This window comes from Ictidomys tridecemlineatus, chromosome 6 (genome assembly GCF_052094955.1).
Source record: "Ictidomys tridecemlineatus isolate mIctTri1 chromosome 6, mIctTri1.hap1, whole genome shotgun sequence".
Classification (NCBI taxonomy): Eukaryota; Metazoa; Chordata; class Mammalia; order Rodentia; family Sciuridae; genus Ictidomys; species Ictidomys tridecemlineatus.
Window position 1 is genome coordinate 168,091,686 of NC_135482.1, and position 24,493 is coordinate 168,116,178.

The 24,493-nt window shown below is 35.5% G+C and overlaps 1 protein-coding gene across 7 annotated transcripts in view; it reads left to right on the forward strand.

The window, feature by feature from the left end:
- Nucleotides 1-3,416: 3,416 nt before the first annotated feature.
- The window catches only part of Trpc4 (transient receptor potential cation channel subfamily C member 4), a 198,472-nt gene continuing 177,395 nt past the window's right edge, over nt 3,417-24,493 (forward strand). For 6 of the 7 annotated variants that reach the window (XM_040281571.2, XM_040281575.2, XM_040281576.2 and 3 more), the window contains exon 1: nt 4,196-4,320. Coding sequence is in view for 1 of the 7 variants with exons in the window: in XM_040281574.2 (XP_040137508.1) it covers nt 4,192-4,320 (129 nt within the window). In the remaining 6 variants the exon portion in view is untranslated. Of the gene's footprint in view, nt 4,321-24,493 lie in introns of all 7 variants that reach the window. The other variant, XM_040281574.2, reaches the window with a different exon arrangement.

Consider the following 24,493-nt stretch of genomic DNA (forward strand, 5'->3'; position numbering starts at 1 on the left):
GCTCAGAGTGGGGGAAAACATGGGAGGGAAAAATATTTTAAGAACACTAAAGTACTAAAATCATTCAGGAAAAATGGGATAGTTCAATATATCTATGAATCAACATTTTAAAAAACAAATAATATCACCCCCCCAATTTAATGAGCTATAAAAATTGAAAAAATATCTTCCATAAATATGGAAAAGCATTAAAAGTCACCTTTTATGGTAATACAATCCATTAGCTTGAAATGGCAAGTTTTTTTGTTTTTTTTCAAATAGCAAGTCAGCAAAAATAAAGAGAGAAAAGAATAAATATGCCTCCTGTTGATGACAGTTTCATCGAACAAGCTCCCTCATATGTCATGAGCTTTAAGATATCCCCCCATCTTAATGTATGACTCTAATTGTAGGAACATATTCTGAGAATACAAATGGATATACGGACAAAAATGTATGTGTTAAACAGCATCTTCTAATAAAAGTATAAAAATGGTTTTCCTATTCAAAACTTGAAAAATACTTCACAAAAAAATTATAGTGATCAATTGAAAATATCATTATTGATGAAAATTGGTAACTTAGAAAATATGATTTAATAAAAAAAAAACAGGTAGAAAGCTGTGTTTATGACATCGTCCAAGCAGACAGACTGGTTCAAGGCCTTGTTACAACTGATGGTACTGCAGGGGATGCCAAGCTCTGGAGAAGGAGCCACCCTCTGAAATGAAAGGTAAGCCGAGGCTGAGGTAAGCGAGGGCTAAGGTAAGCCTTAGTGAGGAGCCTTGGGTGGGACCCTGTTCAGAATAAAAAAAGAATCTTGGTCACAGATGTAGAAAACAGGTCACACAGTCTTCAGGGAAAATATCCACGCATATTCCAATTTTGCCTAAGATCAATAAAGACCTTGATGAAGGCACTGTACTCAGATGCATTACCACCGCCTAAAAAGTTGATACTGCTACATATGCAGAATCAATTTTCCCAAATATATTTCTCTGTGAATTTGCCTTTCTCCCACTTTTTAGAAGAAAAATACTTCATACATGTTACATACCAGCTCATCAATGGAATCATAATTTTTAGAAGTAAATTGAAATTTGAATTCCTAAAATAGTATGATCCTGATTCCCACAATATTTTAGCTATGAAAAGACATTACAGAGAATTGTTTTATTGCTATCATTCTTTAGTACAATATTTGTCTCCTGCTAATTTCTAAATGAGAGTATATCCTAGTTTATTTTTAAAATCAAGGTTAAAAGAAAACTGAATTCCAGAGAAGCCTATAATACTTTATAGTAAATTTCTTTGATTTCAATGAATTGCATTTTTAAGTGCTTTGCAGGTTTGTGAAATGATGACAACTCTATTCTTAAATTGTTATAACTAAACGGACTTCTCTTTGGATTGCTAATGACTGTAGAATATGTAGTTCACTGGGTTCTTTTGATAGACTTCAAATAATTTTTCTTGTAATAGCTTATCATTTTCTGTGTGACATGAGATCGCCAATCAATAATCACATGAAGCTGTTGAAAAGGAGGTCAGTGATCAACAGAAATTCCTCTTCCCACAAAATACAGCCTGCTTAGCAGCTGATATGTCTAAAGCTCTCCTCAATGTTCTTTTCTATTTTGATTTTATTGTAGATTCATAGGCACTGTTTTTATGGGAAAAATAACAAATTAGGGGAAATTGATAAAATATCTCTTACTGACATCACGATAGACATGATATTTACTATAAAAACAAATTCTAAGAAAGACAGGAGGGACACTTGGTACAGATGCTAAGGTTGCAAAGTAAAGTTCAGCACTTCTGTGAACATTCTGTATGTGTTGTGATTTATCCACTTTCTTTGCATGAATTTTTAAGTGTATTATAAAGACCTACACTCATCACAGTATGTAGGATTCTATCCACTGAGGTTTATATTTAATGATGCGCACTCAAACACAATATGTAGAAATTAGTTTTCAGATGAAACATCACATCAATCAATGTTAGCTTCACTTTTTGTTTCTAAGACACTAACCATCAAGAAACCAGGTTGTCTCACAAAGAAATACAAAATACAGTTACATTGCATAAAATAAATTCCCACACATACTGTTTCTCTTCCCTTGTTAGAAAATGGACTTGAATTTATTATAAAGTTCATACCATGTCTACAGATAGATATGTTTTGCACATTTTATAAAAGTCATCCTTCAAAGCCAGGAAAAGTAAAGGGCTATTTTAAGATGTCAATGTATTTGTGTGTGTGTGTGTGTGTGTGTGTGTGTGTATGTGTGTGTGTGTGTGTGGTAAAGATTAAAAAGAGATTCAGAGAAGGAAAAATCCTTTTGCTCTCTCTGGAGAGGCATTATAGAAACCAACAGGTTTGCCTCACTGTATATACCTTGGGATTTTTGATGGATGGCCCACAGGTCTTGTTTCTGAAAATGGAGAATAGGGGTCAAGGCAACCTCAGGATAAACCCATGAGAAAAACAGCTAGGGCAAAAAATTAAAAATACAAAAAGTGATTTAATAGGGAAAAAAGCACCATGCATGTCACTCCATTGGGAGACCTCTAGTTGTATCCTCTTTGCTTATGTAATACTCTAAAAGTACTCATTTGAACTGGAAGGGGAGGGGGACATAAACAAAGAGGAAAGTCTTTGATTTTGAACTTCGGAGCTTTGGACTCTGCCTATGGGTGCTGGCTTGCCGGTTTATATTTCTTGGGGAATATTCCATGGGAAGAAACTGATCCCCTTGTAGTTCCCACAGCACTGCTTCTCAGGTGTAATAGTGAGTGGCAGGGACCAGAAAGAGAGTTGCCACTAATCTGTTGCACAAGGTAGAAATTGGAGCAGGCATCTGCTGGGATGTTATGGACAACAGCAGTTCACCCCCAGGCTTTCAAAAAAGAAAGGAAATAGGATAAATGAAGAGTCGTGAGGGCGGTAATTTCTGTATACCAAAATACAGCCTGGATGCTACCATTTTACAAACTGACTCAAGTCTTTTTCTGGGCCATGGGGTTGTGACCAAGGAAGCCTCCGTGGTGAGAGACAAACAGGGAATCCTGTATCGCAGTTACAAGTAAGTTATTGCCAACTTTCGCATCGTATATATTTTTCCTTTCCGCACTTTGACCTGATCCTCTGGGAACACCAAAAAGATTGACCGAGAAGTAGAGAAGTAACCTTTACCTCTATATCAGCGCGGTGATTCCAGTAACACACACACACACACACACACACACACACACACACTCGCTCACTCGCGCTCACTCGCGCACACCACCTGCAGGCACCGAAGCCTGCGCTCCTAGGCTGGTCCACGTCTTGGATTTTAATATTTGGGAACTTGCTGATTTCCTATGCCTGTTGAAAAGACCGAGCTGGTCGGGGGTGGGTGGAACATTGTGGCTCATCATTTATTCATTGCGACTGTCTCGATTGTTGACACTAGTGGCAAGCCACATCCCTGCTCTTGCAGGGAAAGTCTGACACCTTGAGGACTGGAGAAGGGGTGCCAGAAGCCCGCAGCAGCGGGAGTGGGAGAAGAAGCTTTGCGAGTTGAGGGGGGTTACTTTTTTCTGGTCGAGCAACCGGCCGCATGGGTGTTTGTTTACTAGGGTGGGAGCAGGGATTTCAACCAAAGTCCTACCTCCCCTCAGAGCTCGGCCTGAAGCCTGGAGGTGTGTCTGGCTTGCATCCCGGACCTCGGGGTAGGTTATCGCCACCGACTTGGCAGGATGACGGCTGGTTTGTGTTGAGCCACCCTGCCCACTGGCTGACCTCAAGCGGCTGGCCCAGGGAGGTGGAGGATTTTCAGGGGGAGCAGAGCCGGGGGGTCGAGTGTTGGCCACTGTCCGCGTGCTGCTTCCCTACACCTCCACGCAAGCCGTGCGTGGGACGCTCATCTTCCCGGGCTGTCCCTTCCGAGTACAGTCGGTGCGCACCCGGAGACAGGCAGCCGCAGGGAACCGAGGGCGGGGTCCCGACTGTGAGCTCATCCGCTGTCAGCCGTGGGAACTCTAACTTTATCTGGAGGAATCGGTGGGGCAGGGGTGAGCGAGGTTCTGCTCCCTTGGCGCACATCTCCCCCTCCTGGTCCGCCCCTCCCCCGCCTCCCCTGGTTTTGCTCTCTGAGCATCCTCACTCCGCCCAGTTCGGTGCCAGCTGCGTGGGCTCCAGCTTCGTGCGTTTTCCTTGGAATGCTCCAAAACTCGGCAGCGACTAAGGAAATCCCATCGCAATTTACCGGGCGTGCTCTCACCGGCCGCAGAACCCGTGCCGCCCGCTACGGGATCCATCACTTCAGCCTCCAGATTGCAACTTTGCAGGTAAAAGAGGGTCTTGCCTCTGCGCTCCATTTGACGGGGAGCTACACCTCGCCTTCTTTTTGGGATCTCGGTTAAGTTTCTCAGCTGCCTGGGAAACCAACGGGCTCCCTCCTGGGAGGAGGACATCCCAGGGGGTTATGAGTTCAAAAGGCTCAGCCTGGTTGGTTTCTTTTCAAGGCTGGGGAAAAGATCTGTGACGCTTTCTGTGGTTGATCCGGGCTTAGTGAGAGTTTGGGGGTGCTTCTCAGTGTCTCACCGCAATGGGCTCTAAAGTAGGGGAGAGGGCAAGGAGTGAACCCCCGGTGTGACTTATATGGTAAACAAAGGAGCTGCAGCCACGCCGCGGTGCTGGGGAATGTGGTTGTTTTTAGCCTTTTATGCATTTGGGGAAAAATGGAGATTGTGATGGCCCCTAGGCACATAGAAAGTGAGCCCTTGCCTCTCTGGCACCAGACTGGGGGAAGGAAAGAAGAAAGTGATCAATATCCTTTCGATCGATTACACTCTGCGTCATTTTCATGCTCTGTTAAGAAACAGAAGCACTTTTATCTGTGTTGCTGGACCCAGTCTAGTGATTCCTAGTTCTCCTGGCAACGGAGGCTCCAATTAAACCAATGACCCTGTTTGCTACTTGGGTTAATGCTTGGATTCGGGGCACAACTTGTTGTTCCAGCTGTGAACTCGGGCTGCCTTTTGTGACTAGAGACAAGAGGACATTGGAAAGACTTGGAGGGTGTGGGAGAGCTGGGAAGAGGCAGCTCTGATCTTGTCTGTCTGTATTCACTATGGTGTATCCACTGTGGTGTATCCCTGTTCACATGGTTTCCTAGGGAGGCCCTTCCCAGTTAAATTCCACTGCTATAAAATGCAGCAAGTTACTTAAAGAGTAAGCACCAAGCCAAAGGAGTGGGAGGAGATAGAAGCAAGCTTTAGTTGTTTTATTAAAAAGAAATTTAGAACAGGCTTGTAAAACTAACAAAAAAAAAAAGAGGAGAAAGAAGAAGAAGAAAGAACCCCCCAGGGCTCATATAATTATATAATTTCTGGCTCTCCTATCTCAGTAACCACAACACAAAGCATTTCACAAATTCTATAAGGAACAAGAAAGGGAAAGGGGGAGCACTGGAGGGGTTTTAGAAAGTAAAACTGAGTTAGACAATGAGAGTAGGAGTGGGTGGATATGTTAAACCACTGAAATCTTCATCACTGTTATGGTTTGCCATTTAAGGTTTTATTTGTAATGCCTACTTCTGTTCACCTGGACAGTAGACCAGGAAACATCACGCCCTTGTATAAAAGAAAAAAAGTAATAAGACATAGGGAGAATCATATCAGAAATTCAGAATTGGAATCAGAATTCAATATGACACTGTTAACAAAACATTTTTAAAATTATATGAATTAATACGGCCATTCATGCAGATCAGTCTATCAATCAGTGCAAGTTTTATTAAAGTGTTTTTGTAAATTTCTTGGATTAATGCAGGCTCGTATGGGTGAAAATTAAGAAATCACTTGCATTGTTTATGAATAGGAGCGCAGTACCTAAGTTAGGCTGCCTTTCCATAGAGCTTTGATCTGAATCAAGTACTCCGCTGTGCTGGAGGTTGTGGAATAAAGCACAGATTTATACCAAGAAAGACACAAGAGGAAACACTAACAGATTGATGAAATTGACACTTAAGAGCTGCTTACTACTCACTGAGTGAAGAAATATATTGTTAGATAAATCATGACAAAAGATTTGCAACTGCAAATTTAGGAAAGTTCTTCCTCTTTGGAAGTAATTTAAAGAACATAAGCATTCACCAAAGCATAAAGTACCTAAGCTAGACAGACACAAGAAACATGCCTGGTAAAGGCTGTCAAACATTGACAGTGTTTCTGAAAATGATCTTAAAAAATGAGAACATTTTCAAATTACTTGCTTATAGTCATTCTCCAAGATATGAGATGAAGTAGATTTCCACAACTTAAAAGCTTTAATTTTTTTTCAATTTTATCTATCTATTATTTATTTATTTATTTTGTTGTTGTACTTATTTCCAGAAGATCAAGATCAAAACACACAAAGAAGACTATGTATGACAAGTTTAAGTTCTATATGAATTTTATGGTCATTTGAGTTATTAAAGTAGTAAGAGACCAAATAACTTTCTATAGAACATAATCTTAATCAATTCATACTTTACATGAATAGGAAATAGGAGAGATTATGCTTCTTATACTTTCTATATTAGAGGAAACTTAAAGGTCTGGCTTAATATATATGTATCGAACATTCTTATGCCCCATGGAGAGCTACAGCCATCTAAAGAACTAAAAAGTTATCTGGTCCAACATCCTCATTCAGGAAACTGAAGCCAATTAAAATTTTTTTTAATGCACTTATGTTTGATAAATTATTACATCATTTCAACCTAAAATGAATTTGGAAGTTACATAGCCTGTCTTTCAATATTTGAATGGCTATGTCTATCAATATATTCATGAACTGGTAGGTGTTAAAAATCTCACTATTTGGCATTATTAGCCTTGAAAACAATTGCTGTCCCTGAACTGCAGATAAAACAATGCATGATCATTATTTTTATTCTTATTTTATGATACTAAAGTCATAAAAATATCTGATCATCTAGTTAAATGCTATCAATGTATCCTATTAAAAAGCATGATTCAATATCTGTTAAAGAACAACAATTCACTTTAAGACAAACTGATTTTCCATTATATGTAAAAGAAAACATATTTTTGGAAGTATTTTACTATATTTTTATACCTGCATATTTAATTTCCAAAATAATTTATGTCAGTTCAGTTAATGAACATGTTTGGCAAATAAAAACTAAAACAATCTTACTCTACTAATTAACATTTCGTTGGAGCAAAAACAAAGACACATTTGTTCAGTAGTAAATATTAGAAGTAATACTGCTTGAAGACTTTTGTAAATAAAGGTAGATATATGAGAAATACTAAATAGTATCTAGGACCATAACCTATGGGCTGAACATCTCCGTATGAAAGTGTGATTGTTTTATTTTTGAAACAAGCTGGATGAAAGGAAAGCGTAATAAACTATTACATTTCTTTTTTCCAAAATATCACTGCCAAATATTATATGAACTCAGATTCTAATGTACATTTGACTTCCTAAGTTGTAATGTCTGAGCTAAAATTGAAACTGGTAGCAATGACTTAATACTCTTGCAAAAGAGTATTAAGAGTATTTATGAGCTTTTGGTTCTCATTAAACATGAGATTGAGACAACAGCTCAAAATCCAAACCTTGCCTTTTCACCTAGTTTGTGTTCTCTAGTTTGTAAGAGTTACAACTTGTTCAGTGTAGCCCAACTTCAACTAGGCTTTGATTGCTTTACAACCAGCTTTATTTCTGTATGTCTTCTATTTCTAAACTGCCCAGACATATTGAGATCTCAATATTTTAAGAGATTTGAGGATATTTTGACCAGAGATGTTTTTTCAATCAGCACAAATATAGACCTGATCTCTGAGAACATTAGTACAACTGAAAAAATAAATTCATGATATAAAAATATATTTAGGGAAAGAAGCCATTCATTTGAAACACTAAAAATTAGAGACACATTCCTTGAAAACATACTAATTTAAACTTCCTTGTTCTATGAACTATTTGGCAAAAGGCAGTGATGTATTTAAATTTTTAAAGAATCTCGATATTTCTGAAAGTTCAGTTTAAGTAGGCCAAGAAATAAAGATAATAGTTGGAATAGTTGATCTTCTATAATAATTAAACTTTAGATGATCCCCACTAGTATTAGTTATGTTTTGTCTCCCATTTTTGAAATAGTGCATGTCACAGACTCATGGCTTCTTGAGAAACAACAGATGACACATGGGCACAGTTTTACACTAAAATTAGAACTGTTAATTCAAACATTAATTTAAAAATATGCCCTGAATAGATTTATCTAGCATGCTGCATTCTTTTTTGAAAAATGGCAAATGCAAAGAAATGAATGATACATGCCAATTAAAGTCTATCTGTGGTTTGTTATTATAGTTTTGAAATATGTTGAAAAAGTCATCTAAGTAACTTCTTTGAACCCATAACATCAAGAGTTGGAATTTACTTAAGATAGGAAACAGGAACAACTATGTAAAAAAAGAAAGGGAAAAGAAGGGAGGGAGCCAATATTTTTGGGTACAAAATGTATGCCAGACATTATGTTAGACACTTGTTATCCTCACATCTACTTTGAAACTGAAGTATTATTATAACAACCCAAGAAAGACGAAATTTGCCAAATTCACAAAGCTGCTTTGTGATAAATCGGGGATTTGAATCTATGTCTACTTGATTCTAAAACCTCCATTCTTTTTTACTTAATTCTTACGATTTCTGAAATAAAGTTAATTATATTTTTACAAAATCCATAAATTGATTATATTGTTATGTCTATTTGTTGCTTTTATTTTTCAAATACTGTTACATTGGGACATAACCATTCCATTCATGGGGATAGAATATGAAACAAGAATCTTTAGTTAACTAAAGTTTCATCAGCTTTGAAGTACAGCAGAAGGTAAACTGATGATTTCAAGCAGGTTGTTCTCAAAATTATTTCCTTCTTTTTAAAAAGTCAAAACACACCCCTGCCTGGTGCTGGGGATTAAATCCAATGTTTTGTGAACATGGTCTACTATTACTACTATTACTACTGAGCTCCTTCCCCAGGTCCTTATTTCCGTTCTTATTCTTGAATATATATGTAATACTATTTAAAAAGGGAAAAAAGGATTTATTTTCATGAATAAAATTCAAGGTTACAAATTTTTCTTTAAATAATAATAAGATTATAACTTCTGAATAAAAATTTCTTTTCAAGCTTTTAGGACATCTGTAGACTATAAATAAAATGGCTTATTAAAAAATCATGTTAAGAAAAGACCTATTAGGTTTCTAACACATCTTATCAAATGTTATATAAAATTTCTAGACACATGTTTTTGTCTTAATTGTATTTAAACTTTAATTGCCAAATTAATTTAATGCCCCTTGGTATTTAATGAGAGGCATTCTTATTCATATATCCCAGGAGATATTGATCAGAAAGTGACAAATTTTAATTAATTTGTCATGGTATTTTTTAAGCATTCATTTGAGACTGATGTGATTATGTCTAAAGTCTACTGGCATTGAATTGAAGGCATAATGAATGTCTTTAAATGTATATAATGCTGTTACAAAATGGTATCCATTCAGTAGATATTTATTGAATATTAGTAAATGAATAATTGAATGACTAGATGAATGACAGACACATGGGTAACGGTTCCATTTTTATTGCTTTGCCTGGTAAAAACCCTCTGTCCAGAATAACTTCCACCCTTGTGCTTCCTGTCACAGTATTCTCCATGCACTAAGGCCTAGTTAGAACTGAAAGCCAATATTACTTCTCTTTGAAAGTTTCCTCCAGATGTCTCAAGTATAAATACAAGCAAAGCCCTTGTTATATTCTGCCTCGCAGGTGGGTTAAGGTCTGTCTTCAGAGCTAGACAGTAAACACCTGTAAGAAGCCATGAAGATGTTAAAAAACTGTGTGAGTTTGTAACCAAATTAGATTCCCATAAATATTATGCTTCTGTAATTAAGCATAACTAAGTTATTTCATAGATTCATAATACCATACTTGGCTGATTTTTAGCATATTTATTTATGTAATGAAGCTGGTTATAATAATAAAGTTGCTATTGTGTGGTATAATGAGTACCATATTATATCTTATGCTATGCTATAAACTAATTTTCCCACAATTATTTAATAAGCACAACTTCCAGTCAACTAGTAACCCTACAATGTTCATTGTCATAGGATTTAGATAACCAGTTATTAATGTGCTTGTTACTTAAATGGTGCTGTGGCAGAATTCTTAAGGGAAGATTTTTGTTGTATTATACTTTAAAACGAGCTGATAGAATTGGAAGAGGACAGTTACAAGTATTTGAGAGGAATGTACTGAACTAAAGAAAGCCATAGATTTCTTAGGAGTGATTATATTTAGAAAATTAAGTTTAACTTTATGTCACAGGCTGGAAAGAACATGATGTCCTATTGTAGGTGGCATGGATTTATTTATTTATTTATTGTCTTTTTATTATATATATCATGGGGGTGAGGTTTATGAAAAGTGTTCTGGTGCTCTGCTGTGCTTATGATGGTGGTGGTGGAAATAACACATGTGAGCTAGTATCTTGTGCCTACCAAAATGATAATTCATAGCACACTGCATTGTAATTTTCATTTTCACAGAATTAGAATAACTACCGCCCAATATATGCTCATTGAATGAGTGAGTAGAATAAGTGAATGGAGGGATGATTGAATGGGTTTGTTCTCAGCTGCTGGGCCGAATCCCTTTATTTCAACATACTTTTCCTTCAAATAGCTGGTCACACACTAATATTAATCCCTGAAATTAATATAGAGGGATGAAAGCATAGGCACAATGTACATTAAATGAAGAACAGGTAACACATCATTCTTTACATGTAGTCATCTTCATGAGCAGCATTTCATACAAAGATATCTTTTAATGTTAAGGTATTTTTCATGCTATGGTAAAGTGAAGGACTCACTTTAAATGTAAATGGATTTTCTTTCTAGTAGCTGCAGTTTGCATGTTTGGGTCATTTTAAATTTTATCTGGAGCGATATGTGTGTATATATATTGTGTATATGTACATATATATATATGTGTGTGTATATATATATATGTAGTTTGTGTGTAGATACATATATACACACATACACATATATGTTTATGTATGTATTTTTTATATGCATATACTATAATAATACTAAATAGAAGGTTAAAAAGAGTGAAACACTATTCCTGAGTTTGATATACAATACATATATTTGCCAATTTATCAGTTCCTACAGAATGGTTGGATGTGTAATGAATGACTCAGAAGTTCATCAATTCAAAAGCATATTTCTTGCTACATGACTTTCTAGATAGATTGTATATGTGTGTGTACATACACACACATACTTCTCTGAGGACTTTAATACCTGAAAATTACTCTGCTAGATGCTAAGGATACAGAGAGGAATAGATCTTCCATTTCTTAAAATATCGCAAGCAAAGGATGGTTATTAACCTCTTAGCATATTCCAGTGTCCTAGATTATCCTACAGATATTTTGCAATTTTATTTTATTGTGAAAATTAAGAGTTTATTAAATAACACAAATTATATTAAAATTAGTAGAGTGCATGTATGAGATTTAAAACAACCCACAAATGAAAAACAGGTTATGTTGAAAGAAATACAGATGCACTCTCTTTGCCACAAATTACCATTTTTTTAAGAACAGGACTTAAGTTTTCTAACTGTAAATCTGTGTTAAATTTAAATAGCATTGTTGACACTATTAAAATTGTGCTTTCCCTTTATACATACACTAAACTACCATTCAGTGGCTATGTATTTTAGGAGGTAAGTTTTTCAAAGTCTGGAAGAATCTGTAGCATTATATTCACATGTTGCCTCAACCCTTTTGAAAACAATGAAACAAGGCGCAGAGAGGAACCAGTTTTAATGTTAGGAATGTAATAACCTGGCTTTCCACAATGCTGCCCCTTTGCTGGAGAAGGTAAAAACCTTGGCTCCAGAGATTCTTGGAAGGCTGAAATCCATTTCAGAGTCTCTGGGAGTTCTCAAGTCCTCTGGATTTTCCTGTGAACTCCTGTGTGTACGGCTGAAAGTATACTGTAAATGTAGACATACGCCATACGCCATCTTTTTCATAGTCTGAAATCTTGGAAACAAGAAAGGGACTACTTAGTCTAGCTACATTAATCTTTTTTAAAAACCTTAGTTGGGATGTACACTCCTAAGACAACCCACTCTTTGCAGGAATTTTTTACTTTCTGAGAGTCCTCATGGGAAATAATCATAGTACCAACCTCTAAACCTCTGACAGCCTCTAAAATTAAGGAGAAAGAACATTTAATGATGTGTTCCTGTGTATGTGCTGTGTAAAATGAAAATGTTGGCAGAGGGGAAAGACTTATTTGCTTATCTGGTTCATTTTAACCTCACAGCTTAACGTTTTGATTTGTAGTATGCTAGCTGGTTGGAAAGCTGAACTGCACATTTTCATTTAGCACTCCAGCACGTTCTTGGAACAAAGTGAACCAGCAAATGATTTTGCCCTTTCATGAATAAATGAAGCTTTAATGAAGAAAACTGTTTCATTGTAATGGTACTTATGATAAATATTTTTGTGTCGTGTAAAAATATCAACAGTTTCAACCTGAAGAATAAGAATTGCTTTGCATTCTGTCGTACTTGTTAATGAATAAATAAAACCAGAACTTAAAGCATAAGTTAATAAAATATTTAAGTACTTTCCCACTAGTTTTTACATTGCTAAAATTGAAGTATTGTATGCAATTACAGTTTTGAAAAGTGCCTCTTTGTAGCTTAATCAATTGCAGTAATTACTGATAACACAAAATATAGATCTATTTTATCTGTAAGCCTGATTTTTTAAAAATATGAATATTTACAAATATACAACCCAAATGAGAAAAAAGTAAACAAATTGAGTGTTTGAAATGAACCATCTGTGAATAACCTAGATGTATTTGAAACAACATGATTTATTTCATTTTATTTAAAGAAAGTTTTTTGAAAGACAAGCTACTTTCTTATAATGCTACTAATCTTAAGAGTCAAAATAAGATCTTCCCATCTTTAATATATAAAAGGATTATGTGTCAAATGTTGGCAGTGTTTAATGAAACTTTCTAAGTACTTATAAAATGCATTGGAATTCAGTGTATTTTAGAAATGTTCCTGGGTGTGCCAAATTTTATTTTGATAATTTTAATTATAATTAAAAAGACACATAAGTAAATCAGAGACAATGGCTGCTCCAGGGTTCCATTTGCCCTTTAGTTCGTTTACATTCAATAATATCTAGTGCTTGCATTCCTTCACTCCTCTACCTACAGATGGGAGATTTCAATTATGTAATTAGTCTTGGGACCACAATGCTCCCTCATTGACTGGAGGCTTATGACAATGGAGTTGCCACAAATAAACCCACATTCCCTTCTGCCTCAACCAAAGCAGACTAATTCCATATATGGGGGGTACGATGAACATTCACCTTTGTGAACTTTTAGAAAATTGTGGTAAGATCATGTTTTCATGGTGAAATATAATTACAAATCCTTGAATCATGACTTCTGATAAGATTGCTTTATTAGTTTCTATTGGTTTCTGTTGGATTAGAGATAGAAATTTCCTCCTCATCTGTTTAAGAAAACTCCCTATGAAGAGGGGCTTAAACAGAGAATTTTAAGGAAGGAAATTTCAGATTGTTGCATTGTACCTTGGTATATAGAGAAGGGCACTTTGTCTCTCGTGGTTAGGAAAAATGATCTGTTATCCTCCTTGCTCCATTAGGAAGGGAAAAACATTACATGGTTAGTGCTAGCATTTGAGGGCTATTTTTTGTGTTTTACACCAAAATGAGTGTTTGCTATAATCATAAGGAAAAATATTAAAGATATTCACCATGTGAATATTTTCAAATATCTTGTCTAAATAAAAAAGCCATATAATTAATTGTTTATTTTAAAAACAGTTTAGGATTTTAACTTTCATTTATATAATTAGTAATTTCAGTTTATTTTCTTAAAACTTAACACTTTGAGTGTTTATGACTTATTGGAAACAAAAATATAAGATATATCAATACATATTTATCTGTATTCTTGATGAGTTATTTTTTCTTTATTTCCTATTCTAGGGTAATATAAGATAAATTTAAAGGATTGTGTATTTATCTTTTATAACAATAAAATTTGTATATCATGATACATATGCATTTGGTAAGGGGAAGGGTACTTGATAGATTTAATTTCAAAAAATAATTATTCATATGTTTCTTTTCCTCTACTTTAGTTTTTAGGGTTTTTTTTAAAAAATAATTATAGATACCACATATGCTCTTTTGAGATGCTCTCTCTTCTTTCTAGTACCAGTAGGCCTTTCTCCTTACTATACTTTTCAGTGTATATTGGTAATCAGTTTTCTGTTTTTGCTTGATTTTTTAAACACATTTTTAAAATCACTGAAATTGGTTAGAGTATTCAAGGTTGGAAGTTCATTTTCTTTCTAAACTTTCAGTATGCAATTCAATTGACTTTTAACTTCCATTGTTTCTGTTGAGTAGTCAGTGTATGTCTGATTGTTGCTCTTTGAAGATAATGTGCTCTTTAGATATAGTTTATTTTTTTTATGTTTTCTATTAGTCTTTTACATTTAGCAGTTGTACAGTAATGTACCTAGATGGTATCCTTACATGGCCTGATAGAATCCATGAGTTTTAGAAAATTCTGGGAAATCATGTCTTTAGATACAGTTTTGTACATTCCTTTCTTATCCCATAAAAGCTCCAGTTATCCATACCTAGATCTTTAGACTCATGTCTTATGTTGATATCCTTTTTTCTTCTTTTAATATATTTTCTATCCATTATTGATCTCTGCAATGAAATCTAAATATTTTATAGCCCTATCTTTCCATTTATGAACCCTTTTTAAACTCTGTCCAATATTCTGTTAAACTAATTTTTTTAGTTTATTTCAGTTTGGTATTTTTCACTTATAGTCTTTCCATTTGATTTATTTTCTTACATTTTAAATCCATTGTAAGATTTTCCATTTTATCTTCTAATATTTTGATATTCTTGAATCATCACATTTTCTTTGAAGTCAGTTTAACAGGTATTATGTGCTGGTTTATTTTCCTTAAATTTTTTTCTTAGAGTGCTTCTTTCTTTTTAAGTTACAGATAAAAGAAAAAACCCATGTATAAAAAATAATAGCAACTTTGTTATCCTCCCAAAGGGGAATATACCTTTTCCTCTGGGAGGCAGATAGGGTGACAGTAAATCATCTTAATCCAATGGAAATTATCAGAGCCCAAGTTTCAGACTTTACAAAGCTCTATGTACACTTGGCTGTACCTTTTTTTCTACATTCTAGGACTCAAGGAGCCTGAAACTTTTTTCTGCTTAATAAAGCCACTTGTTTCCTGAAACTCTGTGTTAGTATCTTTTGGTTACTATAGCAAATACCAGAAAAAGTATATAAAAAGTGAAAGCTTTATTTTGGATCATGTTTTTTAAGACTTTTGGACTATAATCAATTGGCTCTGGTGCTTTGGGCATATTAGCAATGACCTGGAAACACATGCAGAGTGAAACTGCTTACCTCATGGCTGGGAAATGAAAGAGAAAGGAAGAGACAAGGGTCCTATAATCCCCACCAGAGGCATACAACCCAGGGATGTGAAGCCCTCCCTCTAGATCCCACGTCTTAAAGGCTCCATTACCTCCCAGTAGCACCATAGATGGTGTATCACACCTTGAACTCATTGGGCTTTAGATCCAAACTATCACAATATTCTAGAATATTGAAGTTTGTCTCTTTTGTTTTATTGTGAGACTGCTAAATACTCTGACCTAATTTTTAGTAATTTTCTGATAAGTGATGTACTTATTTCCTTGATTTTAACAAATCTTAAGCTTTAAGTGAAGATCTGCTCAGTGTGACACTCATTTCCCTCTGTCTTGCTTTTGACAGTGACATGGTAGGTAACTCTGGGTTTGCCTTGACAAAAACCATGAGGGAAATTATGGCTTGTTCAAGGTTATTTCATTTCTGTGTATATGGAATATTGATTCCTCAAGTTCAAGTTAATTCTGCAACTCTTCTCTAGACATGTTTATCTATCTTTGTTTTTTTGTTTCTATTTACCCACATCTTCTTTCTTTTTTTTTTAGAGTCTACTATTTTATTTTATTTTTATTTCTTGAACATGCTTTATTTTTTTAGGAGACCCTCATCATTATACAAAATACATGTATAATGATGTGAATTTGGTGTCAACATACCTTATATACAATCAGAGATATGATAAATTGTGGTATAAAAGTGTATTAAGAATTGTAATGCATAAATAAATAAATAAATACATTTACCCACCTTTTCTAACTGTATTCAGAAGGAATGTTAGTCTACTGCATGTCATTCTATCATAGTCAGAAGTATTAGCACTTCTTTTGTATTTTAACTTTAATGTAGAAACATCCAATCAGAATGTTTAAAAGAAAGAAATTATATTCAAGTGGTTAGATATAGATACATTCTTGTACCCACAGGGAACAAATATAGCAATAGCAAGAGTTTGGGAATCATTTACCTGTAAAGTTATTATTGCCACCGAAGTGACATTGTTCTTGAAAAAGTGTCAAGCTTTAGTCATTAGAAACTAAACAACCATTTGAAAAAAATAAAATTCTAAATGCAACTGTGTTGATCTGGCACAAATCACTTGTCCCAATTAATGGCTCTTTCCTATTGACAAACAAATATACTCTCCATTAACAGAACAAATGTAGAGGCAAAAGTAAGGCAGTAGCAAATTGACCTCTTTATCATTGAAGAGATATTTGTTAGACCTATGATTTTCTAAGTACTCTTCATTTCTCCCATATGAAATTCATTACAAAAAGATGGGGAAGTTCTATAGTTCACTACTCTGTGATGCAGTTATAACTGGTATTACAAATATTGCCTCAGGCTTGATAGAATGTGTTGCATAAGAAGTCTCTGCAGTAGGACACAATACTACAATAGACCTGGATCACATTATAGTTTGGGTTACAATCCAAACCTGCTTCTGACACATATGCTCTGATTTTACCAATAGCATCATGGCAACATATGATTAATCATGTTACTCATATTTCTGTTGTGGCAAAATACACAAAGAGAACATCTTAAAGAATGAAAGATATATTTTGGCTCCTGGTTTTGGAGTTTTTAGTCCATAGTCACTTGGCTATCTTGTTTCTGGGCCCCTGGTGGAGAATGCATAGCAGAGCAGAACTGCTTATTTCATGTTGACTGGAAGAAGAGGAAGAGAGAAAGAAGCTGGAGCAAAATAAACCCTTTAAAGTTACACCCCCAGAGACCTAATGTCTCCAAGTAGGTCCCCACCTCCTAAAAATTTCCCCACCTCCCAGTACAACACTACCTGGGGACCAACCCTTTAACACATAGTGTTTTGTGGGAATTCGGGATCCAAAATATAACACTACACACAAAATGTTCATGTGCATCTCACAATGAAAAAAAAAATGTGCTCAGTCCATCTCTGAGAATCCCCATGATTTTAACAGTTTCAGAATTGCTCAAAATTCCAAGTCTGAAGTCTCCTCTGAGATACTTAAGGCAGACTCTAACTATGAGACCCTGTAAAATTAAAAAAAAAATCAAGTTGCATACTTCCAAGCTACAAAAACATAAGGTAAACATTCCTATTGCTAAAGGGAGAAATAAGAGATTACAAAGAAGAATCCCATGAAAGTAAGACCACACCTAGCAAGACAAATATTAAATCCTGCAACTCATGACTTGGCATCCAGGTCATGTGGTGGTAGAATGAACCAAAGTGCTTGAACAGTCCTGTCCTTATGATCTTGCTGACTCCAGCCTACATGGCCACTCTCTTTAAATGGCTCTGCTCACTGCCTAAAGTTTTCCTTTGTGGATGTTCCATGTTCCTGAATTTTGTAACTGCCTACAGTCTCCACTGCAGCTGAAGATTCACAGCAAAGCCTCATGCATTACTTTTAGGGACAGCCCACAGTGATTCCAACCCTACAGCATTCTGCCTGGCCTTCCAGGCTTTTCTATGCAATCTGGGTGGAAGCCTTCCTGATTCTATAACTCCTGCATTCTGCATTCCTGTAAATCCATTATCGTGTGGATGAAGCCACAGTCTGTGATTGCCCAAGCTAATCTGGGCCTCCTTGAACCATGCCTGCAAGCAACTTCTGAGAGTCTGCAGGACTGAACACAGAGAACTGAATCATGTGTCATGATTCCCCTGTGTGAGCAGAGGGCCTGGTACTCTCTTTTCAAAACAAAGTTTTTCAAATGAATGTACAATTTTACTCCCTTGGGCCTGTGATGATGGCTAAGTTCTGATCAATTTCTGAGGTACCCTCAAGTCACCTTTCCTATTGTCACAATAGGAAAGTACTTGGCTTATTTTTTAATGGGCCCAGTCCTTTCAGTAACCACATTTTCTGTGGACCCAACTTTACAAAAGAGGCTTCTTTTCTGATCAAAGTACAAGTTTGTTTGTTTGTTTTAATATGGAAAGCAAATTTATTTTACATAATTGCAACAATAAAATCTGTCAACACAATCTCACAGTAAAGGACTTTGAGTCCTCCTTTCACTCAATTAAACTGAAACTAACTAATCAAAAAAAAACAAAGCAAAACAAATAAACAAAACTGAAACAACTCTCCAGAAACTCTTAAGAACAGAAGTTTTGTCTCTCTGCATATTCACCCATGGTAATGCTACACTTATCTTACAGTCATACCCATGTTATTTGGGTATATTATGAAATATTTTGCATTTGGAGGGAATTACTATGTCATGTGATATTTGTAAAGTAGCATTTTAAATGAAGCAAAATTTAACCCATAAAAATACATGTTTTAAAAAAGCATTTGCACTCTGTTTTTTTTCCCCTCCTGATTCTCACTGTAAATTTGACTAAAAGCAGCCAGCAATTCCTATGTCACTGTCTGAATGTTGTCATGCCTTGAAATTTCCCCCACTGGATTAATTAGTCCATCAAATTTAAATGTACCCTTACACAACTCTCACAGCATGGACAAAATGTAGATAAGTTCTTTGCCAGAATGTTACAGGAATAACCTCTACCTCAAGTTTTAATAGAGTTTTCATTTTCATCTGAAAACTTACGAGCACAGTCTGTATTCCTATCAGCATTCTGATCTGCTGAATGCACACTGAAATCATTAAACTCTGCTTACAATATTCTAGGGCTTCTCTCATGCAAAATCTTCAAATCTTTCTAATTTTTTTCCTGTAAATCATTTTCCTAGTCTTCTTGAACCACATGGTCAAGTATAGTCATAATTTCTCTACTTCTGGGACTAATTTTCTAATTTCTCTATTTCTGGGACAGTCAGCTTTTCATTGCTGTGACAAAATACTCGATGAAAACATCTTAAAGTAGTAAAAGATCTATTTTGTTTTATGATTTTGGTCTGTGGTCACTTGGCTCCATTGTTTCTGGGCCTGGGGTAAGGTACAACGTCATTGTGGGGGAGGTGTGATGGAGCACAGCTGCTAACCTTATGGTGGCCAAGAAACAGAGAGAGGAAGGGGCCAAGGACATAATACACCCTTCAAAATCCTGTTCCACGTGACCGAATTTCTTTAACTAGGCTCACCTTCTGAAGTTTCTACCACCTCCCTGAGGAACTCCAGCTGGTGGACCAAGCTTTAACACCTGAGCCTTTCGAGAATATTCCAGGTATAAACTATAACAATAATTTAAATGCTGTGTGTTTCCATCTGATCCAAATCAGGCCATATTTACTCTGAGATATGTCAATTGTCTTCAGTTTGTTTTCAATATATACTGTCATTTAATGTTTGGCAAACCGATACAGGAGTGGGTGGATGGGATGCTATCTGCTAATATAGACCTCACCATGATTGCATCCCAATACTGCATGGATTCAGCTCCACCCTGATGAAGTTATAGTTAGGTTGTCAGAGCTGAACAAGCTGGGCTATCTACATTTTTCCCATAAGCCTTCAAGTTTAAGATCAGCTTTAAGTGTGATAAGGCTCTGGTAGATGATCTGAGTGAAGGATCATTTATGTTTTCTCAGGATACAGTGAAGAATGAGATCCAATTCTAGACTCAGTGTTGGCTGATTATGTCCCAGAGAAAGATTCATATTCTTTTTTTTTACCTGTCCTCAGACCAAAATCTGGGATCATGATTGTCACTGTGGTCCTTAACATTATATCTACCACCATGGGAGAAAAGTCTGTTGCATAATCAACAACAAGCATACCATCTCTGAGCTTGAGGATAACATAAGCAAAAATCATATATCTTTTCCAGCACAACACCTTGGCTTCCAGCCCTGGGATTTGTGCAAGTTGTGGTGTTTACCAAGACGTATTCCCAATTTTGTTTTTGCTTTTCTGCTTGTAGTATTCAATGTTATGAATGAACCGGATGTGCCACGCTTTTACATCAGTTGGAACAATATGGACAAACCGGAAGCCATAGTGATCCAGGATGTTACTTCACTGTGCAGCTATTATCTAATCAAGGGTCTGGGCCTCCAAGGCTGCATACCCACCCTCCTTCCTAGGATAGTCTTAGACTTCATCTGATTATGGGAAATCAGGTCCTGCCATGGACTCTGGTGGGACCTCAGCCAGTCTCCTGTCACATCTGAAGGGAGATAGCCAAAAGTCTTGGAGATCAATCTAGGGAAAGGATATCATCTGAATCCAAGATAGGTCTTGAGGAACCAAAACATGTTGAGGATCTCTCAACTCCAGTCCAAAAGGACCATCCCATTTTTTACTCTACACATATTTTTAAAAGGGAAGTTATTTTAGTTCTTAACTCTTGACTTGAGGATCTTCTATTTTCCCCACATTCCTTACAGAAATCATTATGTCACCTTTTTATCATTTGTATTAATGTGCAAGAGTACCTTCTGGTATGCTGGAAGGGTTAACTGTTCATTGGATAATGACTTCAGTAACCTTTTAATCAACTCCTAACTAGACCTGTCTTTGCCTAGGTGGTAGGAGGATGTGAGTGTGTGTGCGCGCGCGCGCGCGCATGTGCATGTAATGTTACAGGGCCTACCAGGCTCATACTCTGGTCTTATTTTTTTTAATTTTAAATTTATTTATTTATTCTAATTTATTATATATAACAGCATAATGCATTTCAGTTCATAGTACACATATAGAGTGCTATTTTTAATGTTTCTGGTTGTTCATAAAATAGAATCACAACATTCTTGTCTTCATACATGTACTTAGGGTAATGATGTCCATCTCATATCTTTCCTACCCCCATACACCCTCCTTTTCCCTCCCTCCCATTTTCCCTATCTAAAGTTCCTCCATTTCCTATGTTCCCTCCCCATCCCAGTTATGGATCAGCATCCATATATCAGAGAAAACATTTGGCCTTTGGTTTTTTGGGATTGGCTTAACTTTGCTTAGCATAATATTCTCCAACTCTACTTAGCATAATATTCTTCAACTCCATCCATTTACCTGTTAATGCCATGATTTTATTCTCTTTTAATGCTGAGTAATATTCCATTGTGTATATATACCACAGTTTCTGTATCCATTCATCTACTGAGGGGCATCTAGGTTGGTTCCACAAGTTAGCAATTGTGAATCGTACTGCTATAAATATTGATGTGGCTGCATTCTTAATACAGACCTCTGGGCCTGTTCATCTCCGTCTGCCTTGATTTTCTCTCTACTAAGATCATACACTGTTTCAGGCATCAAGAATGGTTATTGACAAAGGAATAATCAAGAATCTGCATGTTTTTCCTCTTCATGTTATCCTATTCTCCTCTTTCACATCTGTGCTGTATCTGTCATGATACTTAATGGATAGTGTTTTGCTTACAGTTTTTATATAAAGATTTTTATGTATTTATATTAAAGCCTTTTGGTGGTCAAAAAAAGCATATAGCATAAACATTTTTATGTTTTTTTATGGTAATGGGGATTGAACCCAGGGTCTCAGACATATTAGGCAATTCTTACAGGGACTTTTTAAAAACAAATATCAATTCAAGACATAATTCTGTAACTACATAATTGCAAACTCTAAGGACTAAAATCCCCCTTTAAGTTGTTAAGCAGTGGAGACTTTAACCCTACTGTGTTCAATTTTCTTGAGGACTTTGTGAAGAGATACATACATAATATAACATCTTCTTTGCAAACCTTCTACTCTCTTATTTTGTGATACTCTATTGGAGCTTAACATTACATTGCAGTTCCCCAAATACATGATTATCATGCTAAGTAGCTAGCTGGTTTTTAATGATTCTGGGACTACAACTGCTAAGAGTATGGGGTATTTAAGTAGTTCCCATAGTGGCCTTAACTAGCTTTTCTAATTTTGCCCTGGAAATATTGGCAAAATAACAAGAATGAATGATTAGTCTATGATAATTTCTATGGTAAATGGTTTTTTGTATTATATTATTAGATTCATGACACCTATCATCATCCTTACTTTGCAGATGAGGAAACTATAGGTCTAGTATGATTATTACACAGATCACATAACAGATATGTTACAGGTCTGTTTTAAACCCAATCCTGGCAAACTCCAAAGTAAAATTTTAACTGTTATATTGTAAGTTTAAAATCTGAGGCACACGTCCAATATGGAGGACTAAGCTGCCTCTTCATTGGTTTTTGCAGATATAACACATTTTCAAATATTTTAAGGATTTATAATACTTATTGAAATGTTAACTTTGGAGAGACTGGATTTAAAGCTGGTTTTTTAATAACAAGGAAAATAGTATCTTTATTCCTTCCTTATCAATATTTAGTTTCAAGAACTGTCATTATTTGAAAGTTTCTTGACCACCTCCCCAAATACTGAAGTTCTAACACCCAAGTCATGGTATTAGAAAGTGGAGCCATTGTGAATTCATTAGGTTATAAGGGAGGAGACTCATTAATGAGATTAATTCCTTATAAAAGAGGCCCTAGAGCATAGCCTTGCCCTTCATCCATATGTGAGTGAATAGCAAGATGGTATCATCTAAGTACTCTGAAGCTGACCCTCACCAGGCACAAAATTTGATGGTACCTTGATCTAAGCTTGAAGAACCTCTCAGTCCCCAAAACTATGAGAAAGAAATTTCTGTTGTGTATTTTTTTATGGTAATGAGGATTGAACCCAGGATCTCTTTTTAGTTTCTGGTATTTTGTTACAGCATCCCAAACAGACTAAGACAAGAAGAATCACCAAATACTTCTCTTTCTCTTATCAGATGTATTTCAAACATGGTTATTTCCAAGTTCTGCTTCCCAATTTATATTTTGGTTGACCACCATCCTTATATCCTTATCCCTTAGAAACCACTAATCTGTTTTCCATCTTTATATATATTTCATTTTAAGAATGTCAAATAAGTGAAACCATAAGATATGTAACCTCTCAAAGTTGGTTTCTCTCACTAAGAATAGTATCCTTGAAATGCATCCAAGTGCATTGTTATGTGTTCATTTCTTTATATTGATGGGTGTCATGAACTGCACTCTGTTTAACCATTCACCCATTGAAGGACATCTGGTTTGTTTACAGGGTTTTTCTGTTATTAGTAAAGTTGTTATAACCATTTGTGTACAAACTTTTGTGTGAGTGAATGTAAGTCTTTATTTATTAGGTATGCGTGTCTGGAGTATAAATACTGAATCATATTCAGTTTTCTTAACAAACTGATTAATAATTTTCCAGAACAGCTGTACCATTTTACTTTCCCACCAGAAGTATATGGATGACCCAATTTTTCCATCTCCTTACCAATGTTTAATGTCACAATTGCTTTTTCTTTTAGCCATTCTTCTTGTTGTCATATTTCACTGTGGTATTAATTTGCATTTTTCCAATGATGTTATGCATCTTTTCATATGCTTATTTGCCATCTGTATTCCTTCTTTAGTTACATGTCTTTCTATTGTTCATAGATTTTATTCTTTCTTTCTTTCTGTGTTGGATGTTTGAGAATTCTCTATGTAGTTTCCATTCTAGTTATTCACCAGATATGTGATTGACAAATATTATTTGCCAGTGTGTAGCTTGTCATTTCATCCTCCCAACAAGGTCATTTAAGAAGAAGTTTTAATTTTTATGATATCTAACTTATCAAATTTTCTCTTATACTGCCTTTATTTTTAAAAGGAAGAAAGAAATAAGGCTCAGATAAAACAAGGGATTTTCCAAATTGCAGTGAAGAAAACCAGTTTTTACCTTGATCATTTGCTTCTAGTCACAGCATTCTATAGATGAGTATCAACTTTTCACTAAAGGCTCTTCCTGGGCTATTCTTAGTTCTAGTGACATGCAGCTTTAGCATTAAAAAACATGTTTTCTTGCATATTTTTGATTCAATGCATAGTTGCCTATTTTGATTCTCTATAAACTATCTATCATTATACACAATTAAGCACAGTTTTAGC